Source organism: Protopterus annectens, chromosome 5.part0 (genome assembly GCF_019279795.1).
Source record: "Protopterus annectens isolate FY-2018-M chromosome 5.part0, PAN1.0, whole genome shotgun sequence".
NCBI classification, from domain to species: Eukaryota; Metazoa; Chordata; order Ceratodontiformes; family Protopteridae; genus Protopterus; species Protopterus annectens.
The window spans coordinates 1,181,805,774-1,181,824,381 of NC_056735.1; the positions used below are offsets into that span (position 1 = coordinate 1,181,805,774).

Consider the following 18,608-nt stretch of genomic DNA (forward strand, 5'->3'; position numbering starts at 1 on the left):
CCTCCAGCATGTCCTATTTATTTCAGTGCTGAGGTTCAAGTCTCGAGCCGTAGCTCGATGGGATTTGGATTTTCTGAGGTGCAGCATGTCCATTAATTCTGGGTTGGACATGGCTTTATACGTCAGGCACAGATCGCCTCTGAACAGGTGGTATGCCACTGAGTAGAGCTGGAGTTTCTTTAACCGGGCAGCATATGGCATCTGTTTGAGCCCTTTGATCCTCTTTTGGTACTTTTGGGGTCTTTCCAGTTGCTGCAGGTGTCTGGTAAGGTACATCCCGAAAGGGGCATTGTACTCAATTATGGGCCTGATGAGGGATGAGTAAAGAGGCACGATGACCTCCCCTGATCTAGATGTGAATCCCTTCATGATTAGGTGGGCTATATAAAATGTTTTTCTAACCACCTTGGCCACGTGGTTGTCAAATGAGAGATTGCTATCAACTTGGGTCCCCAGGTCCCTAATTACTTCTTCTGTACTTAATGGATTACCACCTATGTGTTAATTTGTGGGCACTTTGTTTTGCCAAAGGGATGACTATACACTTTTGGCATTTAGCTTGAGGCCATGGCTCTGGCACCAGTTGTCTGTTTCTATGAGGCCCTTTTGGAGGATGCTTGTGTCGGCTGGAGACTCGATTATGGTGCCCAGTTTGCAGTCATCTGTGAACTTGGTCAGCCACAGTCCTTCCGTGTTGGCCTGTACCTCCGAGAAATATATACCAAACAAGAGAGGTCCCAGGACTGAGCCTTGTGGGACACCACTTGTAACTGGTTTGGAGTCTGACATGGCTCCAGCAATTCTAACCATGTGGGTTCTGTCCTTGAGCCAGTTTGCAATCCATCTAGTGACATAGGGGTTTATATTTAAGCTGGTGAGCTTATCTATAATGCCCGAGTGGGGTATTGTATCGAAGGCTTTTGCGAGGTCCAGGTAGGCTGTGTGGACCACCTTCCCTCGTCAATGGCCTTGGTGACTGTTTCAAAGAAATCAACCAGGTTTAAGAGGCAGGATCTGCCCTTAACAAAGCTGAACTGGGTAGGATCCAGTGTTTGTAGGTCCCCAATATCTTTATTTATGAGGTCCATGATGATCCTTTCCATAGCTTTGCAGACCAAGCTAGTCAGGCTTATGGGGCGATAGTTTCCAGGATCCGTTGAGGCACCACCTTTATGGAGAGGGACCACTGTTGCTGTACGCCACTCTTTGGGCACATATCCTGTAGTAAGGCTGAGATTGAACAGTAGTTTTATGTTTGGGTTTAGCTCTTCTTGGAGTTCATGTAGGACGCAGCCCGAGACACTATCTGGTCCCATTGATGCTGTGTTTTTTGCTTTGGAGAGGGCGGCTCTTACCTGAGCATCTGAGATGTCAGGGGGGCAGCACTCTGCTGGGATATATATTTGCCCTTTTGGTGGGGAGGGGGGAGAAGTTTGCGCTGAACCTGTCAGCTAGGATGTTGGCAATGTCTGTGGGTTCGGTGTATTTTTTGTCATTTTGGACTAATTCTGAGCATATCTGGGAATTACCACCCAGGTTCCTAACATAACTAAAGAAAGCCTTGTGATTATCCTTAGTGTCCTGTGCAATTTTTCTCTCGAAGCTGGCCTTAGACAATTTTATGTGTGCCCGTAGTTTTTTGCTAATACTGATCAGTGATGCCTTCCCTTTTTGGGATTTTGCTCTGTCATTTAGTAGCTTCCTCCTTCTATTGTATAGTTTGTTTATGGCTGTGGTCCACCAGACAGGACGTCTGCCTTTGGAGGATTGGGTCTTGGTTTTATTTGGGATCAGATGATCCATGCATTCCTGGAGGTGTTCATAGTATGCGGTTATAAAGGATTCTGCGGTCTGGGCGTATTTTCCACAGGCCCGGGGCTTTGAAGGATTCCACCTCAGTTTTGAGGAGTGTGAAATTTGCTTTAGAGAAGTTTTTCACTGTGGTTTTCTGGGCAGGGGTGGGGTCGGGATGTGAATATCCAGTGAGATTAGTTTATGGTCTGATCTTACCAGTGAGGGATACACTTCTGGTCTGGAGCATAGAGTCCCCATGTTGGTGATGATCAGGTCCAGTATGTTTTCCCCTCTTGTGGGAGTGGTAACAAGTTGTTCCATAGCATTTGAGTTTATAAATTCTAGGAACCTTCGGGCTAGAATGTTGGAGCTAGAGTAATGCTCCCAGTCTATGTTTGGGTAGTTGAAGTCGCCCAATATAATGGTGTTTGGAGAGACCTTCATATTTTCTAGTGTTCTCAGGAAGGCAGAATGGGGTTCCTGGGTTTAGGAGGGTGGTCTGTAGCAGGCTATAAACTGGAAGGCAGTTTTACCCACTGTTAGTTGCACATGGATAGTCTCTGATGCTTCGTGCTTTGCCACCAACCTGGAGGTGTGGGTATCTTTGATGAATATCGACACTCCCTCCTTTGTGGTTCAGTCCAAGTTTTGGGGCCGAAAAGCATGGTATGAGGTATAACCTGGTAGTGCTGGGGTGCTCTCGGGAGCCCTGAACCAGGTTTCTGTTACTGCACAGATATCGATGTTCTCCATGCTAAGGAGAGTTTCGAGTGCATGCATCTTGAGGTTTAGACTTCTGGCATTGAGTAGCATTACTCTTAGTTTCTTATCCCTTGTGATACCTATGGAGGTGGGTTTGTCTTTGAGCCTTGCCTAAAAAGGCACTATGGGGGTAGCAAGAGCCTTTGCCAATATCCGAAAGCACAGGGGTGACAGGTGCAAGCTGTCCCTAGCGAAGCATCGTGGCTTGTCGAGCATATCATCCCAAGCTGACAGGCATTGGATCCCCTTTGAATGACACCAGTACTTAAGCCAATTGTTGAAATTGATCATCTTGTCTTCATATTGTGGCATCATTCTTGGTGAGGGTAAGATGCTACTCAAGGTCAGGGTCATACCGGCCTGGGCTACATGCTCAGAGAGCTCCTTTATGTCTCTTTTCATGTAGTCCAGGGAGGTACGTCTCAGGTCATTCACGCCAGCATGGACAATGACTGAGTCATATTTGTACTTGCCTTGGAGTGACCTGAGTGCTTGTGTTATGTGGCGGATCCTAGCGCCCGACAGGCTGCTCACCGTGACCCTCTCCTTGTTCAGCCTGGTGAGCGGGACGTCAGTGTGCATGACGATAGAGTCATCTATTACAAGTGTATCGGGTGTGTTGTTTAGTCTTAAGGGCTGTGACTGTTTGGCACACTGGCTTTGTGAGATATGTGTTGCACGTGTTTTGTTTTGGGGTAGCGGCTGCTTGGGTGTCTGCTTTGGAGGTCTCTGCTGCTTCGGCAGATCTTTATTTAGAGCCTCCGAGTATGTTTTTGTGTGATTATGTGTTTGGTTTGCTGTCGTGGTAGGTCTATGTGAGACTGGAATTGTAGTGAGTGTGGTTTCCTTCTCCTCCTGACTGGTTATGCCAGTACTGGAGTTGAGAGAGCTTAGCCTCCAGTTTGGCTATATGGTTGCATCTCTCACATGTGTTGGAATTTATTGGGAGGAGGAGAGGGTTGTCTGTGTACATGAGGCAGTTGTAACATTGCCTCAAGATTCCCAGATTCACCAGCTGGACCGGAGAGGAGATTGACAACTGACCTTTGGACATAGTTTACCCGTGTTGGGATGTCTAAAATACCTAGACTCATCGATAGTCTGGCATTGTGGATAAGAGTCACACTTCCTTGTGCCAAAATCTAAACTTGTCAAAGCTGTCCTATTGAAAGAACTTAAATTCGGAAAACAAAGCTGCTGTTTAAGGTTCTTCATATTCCTATAGGTATAAGTTGGACAATTTCCCACAATAGCTTTAGTTCTATCATCAACTAGAAACATGTTCCAATTGCTCAATATAACCTGTTGAACTACTGAAATATTCTTACTGTATGGTAATGTAACTGACAATTTCAATTCAGAATTCGTCCTATTAGTAACACTTTCACCCCTTTCAGAGTAGTAGGGTCTGCCCCTGGTAGATCTAAGTTTATTAGTTGTAGAACATATAGCATCCAATTCTCTTGCATGACAGCCTCTACTCAAAAAACTATCTTTTAGAGTACTCAATTCTTGCTTGAAAGAACCATCTTCAGAACAGAGCCTCGACATCCTCAAAGCTTGCCCTTTAACAATGTTACTGAAAACTTTAGGATCATGCATACTATCCCTATAAAGAAAGGTGGGCCTGAAACATGATTTTCTAAAGACCCTGGTTTTTGGCAAAGTCATCCTTATCCCTCATCAGTTTTTTCTTTTTCTGTGATAACAAATTGCTTTCATAACGCATGACCCTGTCTATGAGCTCATGCATAAAAATTTTGGCTAAGTCAGTACCACATAACTCTGCCAATTTTGCTGTTGTTCAATAATACTGTTTCTTAAATCAGTTTCTATCGGGTGAAAGTAGTCCAACAGTAATTGTAAATATGCTGTACTGGCTTTCAAATTAATTTGCTGCCATTTTATAAGTAAATCAGGATATGTATTGCCATAAATCGGTTCAGGATCCTAAGACCCCTCGGAATGTGTACCTCTTAAGCCTGTACTTAAAGCCAGACCACTTAAGTAAGATACACATACATATTTCAATGATCGTAAAGCAGTATAGCCCTTAGGGATTGAGATTTAAAAGAGTGTGACTTTAAATGTGTTTTTGAAGTTTAATTACTTATAAGGTTTGATTAATGTATGATATACAGTTTAACACACTATAAGCATTTTAATAATGATTGATTTTTCCATGTTTGTAAAATTTTATTAAGTATTTTAATATGATACATACTGGATGTGATGTATATAAAGGGTTTGTTTGAATGGTGAGATTACGTCTGATGAAGCAGAAGTTGAATGTCCTTGAAAGCGCTAACATTTTGTGACTGAATAAACTACTGTTTTTATCTGCTGTGGTGATACATGGTGATTTATGGACAAACTTGTTGAAATCTGAGTAATTTACTCAGCTGCAAATTTTGATGGTGACTTTATGAGAACGATCTACAAATTGGTGACTGTTGAGCTCTTTTCTGAGAGATATTATTGCAATGCTGTTTTTGTTACGCATTTTTGAGAGATCTCTCAGACACGCTGTTTCTGCTAGGTATTTGGGTTGTTTAATCATCTTGGCTTTCCATTTTTGGGTTATCTTCAAATATATTCATTTTGGGAGGTTACTATGATGGAAGAAACAGCTAACAATCGGGGCGTTGAACATGGAAACGCTCATGTGGATTCCACCTCTTTTGGACGGTTACAAGGTGTTTTAAATGAAGGATCAAACCCATTGCTCTTGATGGACAGCTCAATCACCTGTAAAGGTAATGTGGCTAATATTGAAAATTAAATATTAATAAAACAAGTGAAAAGGGATAGTAAGAATAATATGTTTAAGTTTAAATGCCTCCAATGTCAGCGTTATCACCTGGAGGTGAGTATGCAATGTAAGGTCATTCCGAGGGGTCTTAGGATCCTGAACATGCCGACTTATGGCAATACATATCCTGATTTACTTATAAAATGGCAGCAAATTAATTTGAAAGCCAGTACAGCATATTTACAATTACTGTTGGACTACTTTTACCCGATAGAAACTGATTTAAGAAACAGTATTATTGAACAACAGCAAAAACTGGCAGAGTTATGTGGTACTGACTTAGCCGAAATTTTTATGCATGAGCTCATAGACAGGGTCATGCATTATGAAAGCAATTTGTTATCACAGAAAAAGAAAAAACTGATGAGGGATAAGGATGACTTTGCCAAAAAACATGTCTTTATGTGGCCGAGAATTTCCAATAGTATTGACCACATACCTTCTAATAAAAGAAAGCCTAGTGTTGTTAGTGAACGAGGTTCGAAGAAGCATATGGCTGATTTGACCAATGAAAGTAGGGCCTAGGCTCCTGATAAACAACGACATTCTAGGTCTGAAGAGACAAAATTGTATGACCTAGGAGCAACAGAGAAGCCTAAATAATGTGATAAAATGTTAGATGGAGTAACTCCACCTAATTTAGTGACCTCAGTGTATTTTACACCAGCTGAGGTTCCTTTAAATCAACCATTTAATGAGGCTGAAGGTCTAACACGTACCAGCACAGTTGTTAGACGGAAGATACAACTTGACAAAATACAAAATAGTAGAATGGAAGTTCAGGATTTTCCTGCTATTCCTCTACCTATCAGACCAGGAAGGAAGAGGTCGATAGAACAAGACTTTGTGAGGGGGGACAAACGCAAAGAACCATTGACAGAGAATCAGGGTTATCCTATGAAGAGAGCCTGGACTCAAGGTCCCTAGTATGGAACATTTCACATCATCCATTGACGCATGATGAACTTAGTGTTCTTAATAAAGGCATGAGCTTTGTACCCTCTATGAATATGGACATTAGTGATGCAATATTGGCGGTTAGATTATTCACACGGAATGTTACTTTAAAGCTTATGTTTAAAGAATCTTTAAATTCTAACACTAATAATTTTAAAAGTAAGAGTTTGTTGATTCCACACCTGCCGCCAAATTTGGAGGTTTTTCTTAGAGCTGTTGAGAATGATTTGTATGATAGCTTTCATAGTTCATTTAATGATGTTATGGACAATCTGAGTAATAGTGAAATTAAGGCTTTTAATGAACTCAAGAAGAATGATGACATAATTGTACGTCCAGCCGATAAGGGTGGACTTGTTGTCGTCATGGATAGAATGTTCTATCTGCAATCAATGTTGGACATGTTAAACACTGAGGCATATGAGCCCATGCCTCTTGAAAATGTAGATAGGGCATTAAACAGTGTTTATAGTATGTTGTATGAGTGTAAGTCACTGGGTCTGTTGACCACTGACTTATTTAATTATTTTTATGTAGAGCATCCACTAATACCTAGAATTAATGGATTACCCAAAATACATAAGAACTCACAGTCACCACCTTTCAGACCAATAGTAGCAGGTTCAGGTTGGCTCACTGAGCCTATTTCCATTTTTCTGGACCATAAACTCAAAACTGTCTTGGCTCATTTTGACTATGTTTTAAAAGACACTGGACAATTTTTAAGAGAGCTGTATGATTTTACGGCACATTTAGAAAATACTGACAACATCCTATTGGTCACAATGGATGTTGTCTCTCTTTTTACCTGCATACCCAATAGAGAGGGTGTAGAGATGGTTAGGAATTTACTAATTGATTTTATGACTGTAACTGAAGCAGACTTTATTTGCCTTCTATTGGAGTCCATATTAGACAACAATATTTTTCTATTTCAGGAAATTGCTACAGGCAAACACGAGGCATAGCTATGGGCACCAGTTGCCCCAACACCTATGCCAATTTGGTAATGGTGGCATGGGAGAATGAGATCATATTTGAGCATCCCAACATCGTCTTTTATAGATGTTTTGTTGATGATCTCTTTCTCCTATGGCGGGGGTCTGGTGCCCTTTTGACAAGTTTCTTACGGTATGTTAACAACTTGGAAGGCTTTTTGAGATTCACTATGGAGTCTTCAGAACTGGAGATAAATTATTTAGATGTGACCATCTATCGACATCGAAATAAATACCTTACTAGGGTCTTTAGAAAATCATGTTACAGACCCGCCTTTCTTTATAGGGATAGTATGCATGATCCTAAAGTTTTCAGTAACATTCTGTTCTGAAGATGGTTCTTGTTCTACAACTAATAAACTTAGATCTACCAGGGGCAGACCCTACTACTCTGAAAGGGGTGAAAGTGTTACTAATAGGACGGATTCTGAATTGAAATTTTCAGTTACATTACCCTACAGTAAGAATATTTCAGTAGTTCAACAGGTTATATTGAACAATTGGAACATGCTTCTAGTTGATTATAGAACTAAAGCTATTGTGGGAAATTGTCCAACATATACCTATAGGAATATGAAGAACCTTAAACAGCAGCTTTGTTTTCCGAATTTAAGTTCTTTCAATAGGACAGCTTTGACAAGTTTAGATTTTGGCACAAGGAAGGGTGGCTCTTGTCCACAATGCCAAACTATCGATGAGTCTAGGTATTTTAGACATCCCAACACGGGTAAACTATGGGATATCCGCTGCAGTTCTAACTGTGGTACAAAAAATGTTGTCTATGTGGCTTACTGTTAGGTTTGTTTTAATTTTTATGTGGGCAAGACAAATATAACGCTCAGGGAGCGTATACGAGATCATTCGTATTGTCTTGCTAGAGAACAACATTGCAGTGCTTTAGCAAAGCACACACTCTCTATGGGTAAAGAACATGTATTTGCCTTTCAAGTATTGCATGTCCAGGAAATTGGTGTTAGGAGGGGTGATATCATCAATTTGACTGAACAGGTGGAATTAAAGTGGATACTTCGTTTGGCAGCACATAGGGGCAGAGGTCTAAATGAATGTGTGCCTCTTAAGCCTGTACTTAAAGCCAGACCACTTAAGTAAGATACATATACATATTTCAATGATCGTAAAAGCAGTATAGCCCTTAGGGATTGAGATTTAAAAGTGTGTGACTTTAAATGTGTTTTTGATGTTTAATTACTTATAAGGTTTGATTAATGTATGATATACAGTTTAACACACTATAAGCATTTTAATAATAATTGATTTTTCTATGTTTGTAAAATTTTATTAAGTATTTTAATATGATACATACTGGATGTGACGTATATAAAGGGTTTGTTTGAATGGTGAGATTACATCTGATGAAGCGGAAGTTGAATGTCCGTGAAAGCGCTAATGTTTTGTGACTGAATAAACTACTGTTTTTATCTGCTGTGGTGATACATGGTGATTTATGGAAAAACTTGTTGAAATCTGAGTAATTTACTCAGCTGCAAATTTTGATGGTGACTTTATGAGAACGATCTACAAATTGGTGACTGTTGAGCTCTTTTCTGAGAGATATCATTGCAACGCTGTTTTTGTTACGCATTTTTGAGAGATCTCTCAGACACGCTGTTTCTGCTACGTATTTGGGTTGTTTAATCATATATATATATATATATATATATATATATATATATATATATATATACACAATGAAGTAATCCTTCTAATGGACTAATGTATACAAAAATCATGCTTTATCAGTTCATTTCCATAAAGCAGTTTCACAATCCAAATAAATTTCTTCAATCACCCATGTCATATTTCATCTATGTTGCTCAGCAATTCTCCTCACTTCTTTTGTCTCATACTTTCCTGTTGCTCTGGATAAGATGTTTCCCTGTCAACATGAACATTTCCATAAACTTGGAATCTTTTGGCTAACATCTTTGCAGTTTCATTGTCAATGTCAGCTTGTATAGTAATTCCATCTTTTGGCTTATACAGTACCTATAAAAATCCATGCAAGCAGATGTATACACAATTCATGTTTATAGAACAGAATACCATATTCATCAATTGTGTTACACCAGACAGCTCATTTCCTCTTCTCACCTGATGAAAACAAAAAGGGAGGCTACTAGGTATTATCAGAATGTGTTGCCTGGCAGATTCTTGTCATGTTGCATTCTATGCTGTTTCTGCTGTGGGCTAGCCTTAGCACTTTTTGCTTTTAAAGGACCCTAATGATGAATCTATCAAGTGCATCAGGCCTTTTTCAGCATAGTTCTGACAATTCATTTTTTCATCCCCTTTATTACAGCCCAGGCAAAATTAAAGAAAATCTCCACCTTAGAAAAAAAAATCAATTTTTTCACTCTACCATTGTTTCCTGGGCTATTTTAACACATCAGAATCACCCAGATTACTTCTTATAGAATTTTAATAGGTTTTCTGAAAAATGGTTGCCAATGGGGCTTACATATCAATGTGATTTTGTTTTTCTTCAAGCCTTTCTCTTTCCCATAATCCATTTCACTCCTGGTTTATATAAGCCATGCTAAACATAAGGAAGTAGTGGTGTATTCCCATACCATTAACATATAATGAGATTGGTGTCAGTCATCATCATTTTATACACTTTCTGTAATGCGAATACTTATTTTATTTCTTGAATGACCCTCATTTGTATGTGCCTCAGGGTTTGTTTTATAGTATACTGAGGAGTTATACAGCTGCAATCAAAAAGTAACTAAATTGCAGGCTTTTGTTCAAAGTATCTTTTTGTAGTCCAAGTTGAATCCCCCAACCCACCCCCAGACTTTTCCCTCAGGTGTCAAAACTGTCACTGCTCCAAGGGATCCTTCCAGTTTTATGAATAACTGATAAATACTACTGAAAAGGAAAGGATTTGAAAGTAATTCTGTTCCCTAGTGCCAGCAGTGTAAAGATTTTTATCCATTCATTTATTTATATAGATAGCTAATAAAAGTACTTCAGATTTGCCTTTCCTAATGTTTTAATGAAAGGGCATATAGCACATATAAGCTAAAGTAAATTCAGCTGTATGTCATGGTTGCCATCATTTGTTGCATTTCCTTTGTTGACTAGAAAAATGCTCATGCACTACACTTATGTAAGAACTGACTCAAAGTCAGTGGAAGATGTATCTTCCCAAGGATGTGTACACCACATATGCATCCTCCTCTTGAAGGATGTCATAAGAAAGCATAAAAGACCATCTTATAAACAGTATCAGTGCACCTAGTTGATAGGGATGCCACCTGTCTCACTTCCTACAGAGAAGTCCTGATTTGAGCAGTGTTGTCCTATTCTGCTGGAATGGCATGAAAATGATAAATATGTTGATACTTTGCAAAAATTACAAAAAAAAATATTATCTGAATGTTCTCCAAATGTCACAGATATGTTTGATACTACATTTATGCCATTTTAAAATGTATAGTGGTATAAACAACAAACATTTAAGGTTTAAAGTTTAGCATTTCAATACGGTGATGCTACTTATATAAATTTGTCAAAAGTGACAACTGCCTTTGAAACATTGACTCATCTGATTGCTCTGTTTTGCTATAAAAGAGATGGCTACATTGGAAGCAGCTGTGAACAGAGTAAGTTCTCTTCCTGTCTGCAAAAAAGACAGTGGAAAAATGTTTCACACTTCTCTGTCTTTTTTACAGCAGCTGTTGAGTTCCTGACATCAACAGGACTAATTACCCATATAAGATTGTCAGCAGCATCTGACTACAGATTTCTCTGTGTTTGTGGTATGTCATGCAGACAGAGACAAATTCCTCTGCAAATTATGTGAGAAGTTAAACTTAAAAGAGTAGACAGACTTTCCTTCCCCTGATTCCAAGGCAAGGAAATGAAAGTTTTTATAATGTACAAACAGGTTTCTGGTACCTACGCAATATTGGAACCATACTGTAGGGAGACAAGCATTCTAAGAGTTGAGTTGACCTGTAGGAGAAGTTGGAGTGTTCCTTCATGGCAGTTACAATTTAAACTGTTTTATATTTATGTTTGCTGTTGTATTATTCACTATTCACTGATTCTGTTTTAATTACCAGTTAACTGCAATGTACCCAGGCTTGATTTATTGGTTGAAGGAGGTAGGAAATGAAAGAGAAGCAGCAAGAATAAAGAGGAAAAACCTGGAGAAAGCATTTAAAATTGTGTAGTTGTGTCTTGATTAACAAAGGGAAGTAGGGAAGGTAGAAAAGGGGAATAGATGTGAGGAAGGAATAAGTGAATAGAGGATGTAAATATGTTAAAAGTAATAATTTAAACCCAGGTGGAAACCAAGATACTATGTGTTTAGAGAATAAGTAATGCTTTTTTGTATCTGACTGACTTATTGCCATTTACAAATCATGTGCCAACAGCATAGTAATCATTAACTTTTTTAATGGGTATAGTTGTTTATTACTGTGGACATGTCTCATCCAAAGAAGTGAAAATGCTTTATGTTAGTATGTGATGTATAAAACTGATAAATCTTTCCTTTTTAGTAGGCAGAGCTATTTGTTACATCATGTAGAAGATTTATTTCACCACAAGAACGACAACATATCTGAACACTGTGCTTTATATAAATGTCATCTTCCAAACAAATATGGAAAGATGAAATAAGAAGATCTGGCACAAAGTAATAAGGTTATAGTTTGCTATTCAGCTTCCTCCTGTAGGTCAAAATTTTGATTCACACAGCCTCCATTTGCCTGTGGTGCAACTCTGAGCAAGTCATTTAATCTGTCACTGTTCCCAGATCACCCTTGAAGATAAATTGTTCCTTACGAGCTCCTACAATTGTGATTTGAATTTCATCTTGAAATAACCTACTCTACTGAATCTAAACTAGTATAAAATACTAGATGTGTAAATTTCCATCATAAGTCTTATTATAGAGTTATTGTAAGGATAACAATTTCTGTAGCTATCTTCTTACCTTGTAATATGCGTAGCAATTTTTAAAAATATGACTTTTGTTTCTACTAAACTGACATATTTACATACTGTTGTACTATTTTAACATTTTCTTTTAAACTGCTTCTACAACTTTTCTTCCCAGTTCCCCTGTGAAAATGGACTATTTTCAGAAGAAATCTCCAACTCATGAAATATTTATTTGTTTAATTGTTTGATTATTTTATTTATTTATTTAAATGCTTACAAACTACACATTTTTTCAATTTAAAACATTATGGCAGTATGATAAAAATGTCAGTTCTAAAAGTATAAATATGACAAAGAACCAGCAGATAATAAATAAAATAAATTAGTGTAAAAAAAGAGAACTAAAACCTTTAAGCAGATTTAAATAGACCCTGCAAAAACAGGCTGCTGAGTCTCACGACTGAACTATGTAAGGTAGCTGATTGTAGAGCAAGACAGACAAAAGATAAGCTGCCCAGTACTTCAGAATGGATCCTCAGGATAGTTAACATTCCTTTAGCTGTTGACCTCAAGGTCTAGCCTCAGAACAAGGTAGCAGGATTTGTGTTATGCAAGACCTGATAAATAAGAACAAGGATCTTAAAGACAAACTCTGCATGTGGATAAGCAGATAGATAGATTATAGAGAGATAGATAGATATGTCACAAATCAACAATAAAATGAGTTCAGCAGAGCTTGGAATATATATAAGCAGCAAGGTAGGCAGATATGGATGAACTGCAAAATGTGTTAATGTACCACCTAGGTTTCAGTTCACATCTTCAGATCTACTTTTTATGACGAGTGATGCTGTGTCTTTATGCTGATTGATATCCCCCTGCAAAAGGGGAAAAACAATGCTTTTCATTACATTATAAAATTGCAACATTCTCAACTGTTAGATAAGTATTTACTTATTCAAATTACCATAACACTAAGCTCTCCATTATACCACACTGTGTTACAGGGAGTGATATACAGATTGTTACTATAAGCTGTTATTTTTACTTGTTCAAACACTTCCTTTAGACAACAAGAATATGTCCATTTTTCATGTAATACAGCATACTTAAATGTCATTCTACCACTTAGAAACATGAGCAGGTAACCTGACTTTTTGAATTATCTACAGACAGTCACCTATATGTTGTCACCTTGCATTTTTCCTGCAGGCCGAACTGTACCCCATGATCCAGGCAGGTGTGTCAGGATTCAAGTGCTTCATGATCCACAGTGGAGTGGAAGAGTTCCCTCATGTAACAGAGACAGACCTGCACAATGCCATGGCTCAGCTACAAGATACAGAAAGTGTGCTTCTGGTAAGTATAACTGTCTGTCTAAAAGAAACTGAGCCACCAAGGCAGTGAAATAGAAAAGTAGCCTCAAACTCTTAATTAATGGACAAATAAATGTCTTCTGTAAATCATGCTAGAAAAAGAAAAACAGAGAAGGTTAAACTATGGCCAGGTCATATAGATTCCAAAATAGAACATTGTTAGCATGTTACCAGTAACAAGAGGGAAGACCCAGCAAGCTAAATACAGTAGAGTCGATTATCCAAATTGTCAATTATGTGAATCCGTCTTCCAAAGTTTTCGAGTAAGAAAAATCATAAAGTTTGAATATGTAAACATTATATGTATTTGCTTGAGCATGTTTTTGAGCTTGCAGCCAGCTTTTGTGTGAAAAATATTCTTTATTGACCACTGGAATCACTGAATAGTTGAAAAGTATATTCCTGCATGCAGAAAAAAACAAGATTTTATAATTTTCTTTTTCCGGTTCAATTATAAGTTTGATTATTCGAACAGTTTGATTATCCAAATTACCCTAGGTCCCAATTAATTCAGATAATCGACTGTCTACTGTATAGCTGTCACCCCTCCAGAAGTGGTGATGGCTAATGTTGTTCATTTTCAGCTTGCTGTTGCTACAGTTTGTTTATTTTTTTTTTTTTTTTCAGAAAAGCAGAGTAACTAGTTAGGATACTGACAGAAGCATAACTGTCTGAAATACAGACATGATTGCATCTATCACGAGACAAAACTGGGCTATCATCCATATAAATACCTTTCTTTGAGCCCAGGTAAAACAGACAGAATAGCTCATCTGCCATTGTAATAGAGCTACATAAGAAGATAAAAAAGAATTAATGGAACAGACTGGTGAATGCAGACGACAGAAGACAAATCAGGAGCAAGAAAGGAAACAGAAACTTGTTACAGAGGGGTTGCTTAGTTTTCTTAAAGGGACATGCAATGTTCTGTTGATGCAAAATGTGAATAGCTATTAGCAAATCATGCCAGCAAAATGGAAAAAAATACTTTTAAACTTTTTGGTGGTAGGATCTGCTGCTTAGTCCTGGAAAATGTTATTTATAACTGATTTCTTTTCTGTAGCTCTTGTAATTCATCTGAGAATAACCACATTATTTCATGGGAGATGGGACAGATATGGTGTTATAATAAGAACATAGCTGACTTTATTGCCACATGCTTTCAGACTCAAAGAATATGGATTTTCTTGCAAGTTGCTAGGATTCCTGTTGCAAGGCAGATATTTTTAACTGAATCATTACACACTTTAATAACAATTAACACAGTGACATCATTAAAATTGTTTCCATTTCATCAGTACAAAAAAGGACTGTGATATAAGATTTTATTGCCTATTTTTGAGGGTATTTGTAAAGCAGACTATTACTTTTAAAATTTCTTTGGCACTGACAACGCTTTATTACAGGATCTGCATTAGTCAGTACGGACCATGCAGTTTCACTTACCAAAAACAGGCTTTGTTCAAGTTGGTTTGGTTTTCTTATGTCCTTAGACAGGTGTTGTACATAGGTGTTATGTAAGGACCGCACTGCAATCATATACTAACGTCGGGCGGCACAATGCCAGGCATGTCTATGTGCTAGGCATGTAAAGGCTCCAGGGCCATTAGCCTAGTACACACCTATGAGCCTATGTAGCCTAAAGAATCTCATAGTTATCCTTTAAACTGACACTGGAAAACAGGCTATGTAGTGTAGTACAACACAGAGTAATCAGCCATTTTGAAAATATTCCTTGACAGCACGACAAGCTTCTTGGTGCAGCTGTGTCTAAATTAAGGAGTGAGACAAGTATGTTGGATATTTGTGTGACTCTTTGGAGCTCTACAAAGGCAAGTATGTCATGGGAACTGAAATTATGCCAGTTTGGTGTACCAAGTTAATGCTGACATAGTCATTCTGACTTTAAAGCCATACAGACATGTTCATATTATTTAATTAGATGAACAACAATAAATGGCAAGCTGATGGCATCCCCATGCACTTTGGTATAATCTGCATACTCCACCCATCTCCATGGTGCAAAAAGACACAGCTGAGCCTGGATTAGCTAGTGAGCTGGACACAGTAGGAACTGGCTTACAGCTGAATGTCAGCCACACAGTGTTGACTGGCATGTCCTTTTGGGAGGTGGCCCCATGTACTGCATGATGCCCAGTGGAGACTGTGTGTTAAGACCAGGCAATGCATGAATTAAGATATGTGCTCTGACCTAGAAGTAACATGTAGGTCTGCAGCCAGATTTCAGCATATGTAAGCATACAACTGTCACTGGGCCACTACTATGGGCCACACGTTCATAGTACACTTATCAAGCTGTTTGGGGGGGGGGGGTGATAGAGACCTAGCAGTAAACCTTAGTTTTTCACAAGACAGAGGAAATAAACCCTGGATGTCACTTCCCTCTGTCTGTTTCATCTGATGTTGGGAAGCAGGAGAGGAATTAATGGATTACTGCAGGGGTACAGGAGAAATAATCACATAAAAAAGCAATTAACCTATTAACTAGCACCTAAATGAGATTCTGTTTAAAACAGGATGCATTTTAAATGGACGTCTTTGATCAATAGTTAATTAATATTTAATGCTTCTGTATGTATATCACATGACGTGTCAAGATATTAACGTGCTTTTTCAAAATATTGCTGCACTTTTACAGGAACAGAAGACTGCATTCCTGCGCAAAATACAGCATATTACTGCTCATAATGAGTTTGGCATACATTTCAGAGTTATTTTATGTAATTGTTAATGCTATTTTGCAACACTATAGTCATCACTGCAGTGGAGAAGTCATCCAAGGTTCATGGGTTCATAGGTTCATAGGTTGGTACTAGACTATCGGCCCTAGGGCCTATACAAGCCTAGCCATAACAATTACCTGGCTATTTCTTCCCACACTATTTACCTCCCTGGACCCCTGTCGAGCAGGGCGACTGACGTGATTCCCAGGGTGAATTTCCTTTCTCCCATCCAATCATCAAGGTTCCTTTTGAAGAGGGCCGCACTCTGCTTGACATGTATGGGCAGTCTATTCCAGAGTCTGGGGAGTCTCTGGGTCAGGAACCTATCCCTTCAGCATGTTTTGTTTATTCTGATGACAAGGTTTAGATCCCTGGAGCGTGTGGCTCTGAGGGATTGGGATTTCTTTAAGTGTAGCATGTCCAACAGCTCTGGGTTTGACATGGCCTTGTATGTTAAGCAGAGATCGCCTCGGAGTAGACAATAGATATATATATATATATATATATATATATATATATATATATATATAGCTGGAGTTTTTTAAGACAGTTAGCATAGGGCATCTGGTTGCTGGGATTATAAGATTCTATTTTTTTTTTTTTTGGTGCTGCTTAAATCATAATGTTAAAGAACATTTTGTAGAAATTCTCTTCTGCCAGATCTAAACCTTTAGCATTTAAACAGATGATCATATGTTAGTTAACATTAAATTTGCAATATGAGTTAGAGGAAAAATAAATTTTAGGTTTATAGGTAGGTACTAAGCTATTGGCCCAAGGGCCTACGTAAGCCTAGCCAACAAGGTTCCCTGGCTTACGCCACCCAAGAAAGTCATCTTCCTGTGCCACTGTTGAGCAGAAACACAGAAGTGATCCCCGGGGTGTATTTCCTATTTCCCATCCACTCATCAAGATTTTTCTTGAAGAATGCTAATGAAGGACTTTGCTTGACATAGATGGGTAGCCTGTTTCAGAGTATGGGAAGTCTCTGGGACAGGAATCTATCCCTCCAGCAAGTCCTGTTTATTGTGGTGACAAGGTTTAGGCCCCTAGAGCGTGTAGTTTGGACTGGGATTTCTTTAGGTGTAGCATGTCCAACAGCTCTGGGTTTGACATAGCTTTATATGTTAGGCAGAGATCACCTCTGAGTAGGCGATATGCTACGGAGTAAAGCTGGAGTTTTTTGAGGCAGTCAGTGTAGGGCATTTGTTTGAGGCCAATAATCCTCTTTGTGGGGTATTTTTGCGGCCTTTCCAGTTGTGGTAGATGTCTTGTGAGGTACATAACAAAAGGGGTGTTGCACTCTATAATGGGTCTAATGAGTGATGAGTAGAGGGGAATAATGACCTCTTTTTTCCTGGATGAGAACCCTTTTGTGATGAGGTGTGCCACGTAGAAGGACTTCCTGACTACTGTGGTGATGTGACTATCAAAGGAGAGACTACTGTCCACCTGAGTCCCAAGATCTCTTATCACAGATTCAGTGTTAAGTAGATTGCTGCCTATGTGGTAGTTCATGGGTACAGTGTTTTTACCAAAGGGGATAACACTGCACTTTTTGGCATTGAGCTTGAGGCTATGGCTCTGACACCAGGCATCTGTCTCAGTGAGGCCCTTCTGTAGGATGTCCACATCATTTGGGGACTTTGGCTCTTAGTTTGCAGTCAGCTGCGAACTTCGTTAGCCAGAGGCCTTCTGTGTTACCCTGTACTTCAGAGAAGTAGATACCAAACAGGAGAGGTCCCAGGACGGAACTCTGTGGTACTCCACTTGTCACTGCTTTGAGGTCAGATTTGGAGTCTGCAGCTTTTACAGTGTGGGTTCTGTCAGTGAGCCAGTTGGCAACCCATCTTGTGATGTAGGGATTTATACCGAGTTTAGTGAGTTTAGCTAAAATTACAGAATGGGGGATGGTGTTGAAAGCCTTGGCATGGTCAAGATAGGCTGTGTGAACCACCTCACCCTCATCTACGGCTTTGGTGACTGCCTCAAAGAAGTCGATCAGGTTCAGGAGGCATGACCTGCCTTTCACAAACCCGAACTGGGTGGGATCCAGAGTTTGGAGGTTACCAATGTCTTTGTTTATGAGTTCCATGATGATACATTCCATGGCCTTGCAGACCAGGCTCATCAGACTAATAGGTCGATAGTTCCTGGGATCAGTGGTGGCTCCCCCTTTGTGGAGTGGGATAACTGTTGCTGTGCGCCATTCAGTGGGCAGAAAGCCTGATGCGAGGCTATTATTGAA

The 18,608-nt window shown here is 39.1% G+C and overlaps 1 protein-coding gene across 1 annotated transcript in view; it reads left to right on the forward strand.

The window, feature by feature from the left end:
- Positions 1–18,608, forward strand: part of LOC122801587 (allantoinase, mitochondrial-like) — a 371,450-nt gene that overhangs the window by 193,190 nt on the left and 159,652 nt on the right. The window contains exon 5 of the mRNA XM_044071048.1: positions 13,453–13,599. Coding sequence (XP_043926983.1) covers positions 13,453–13,599 — 147 coding nt within the window. The remainder of the gene's footprint in view (positions 1–13,452; positions 13,600–18,608) is intronic.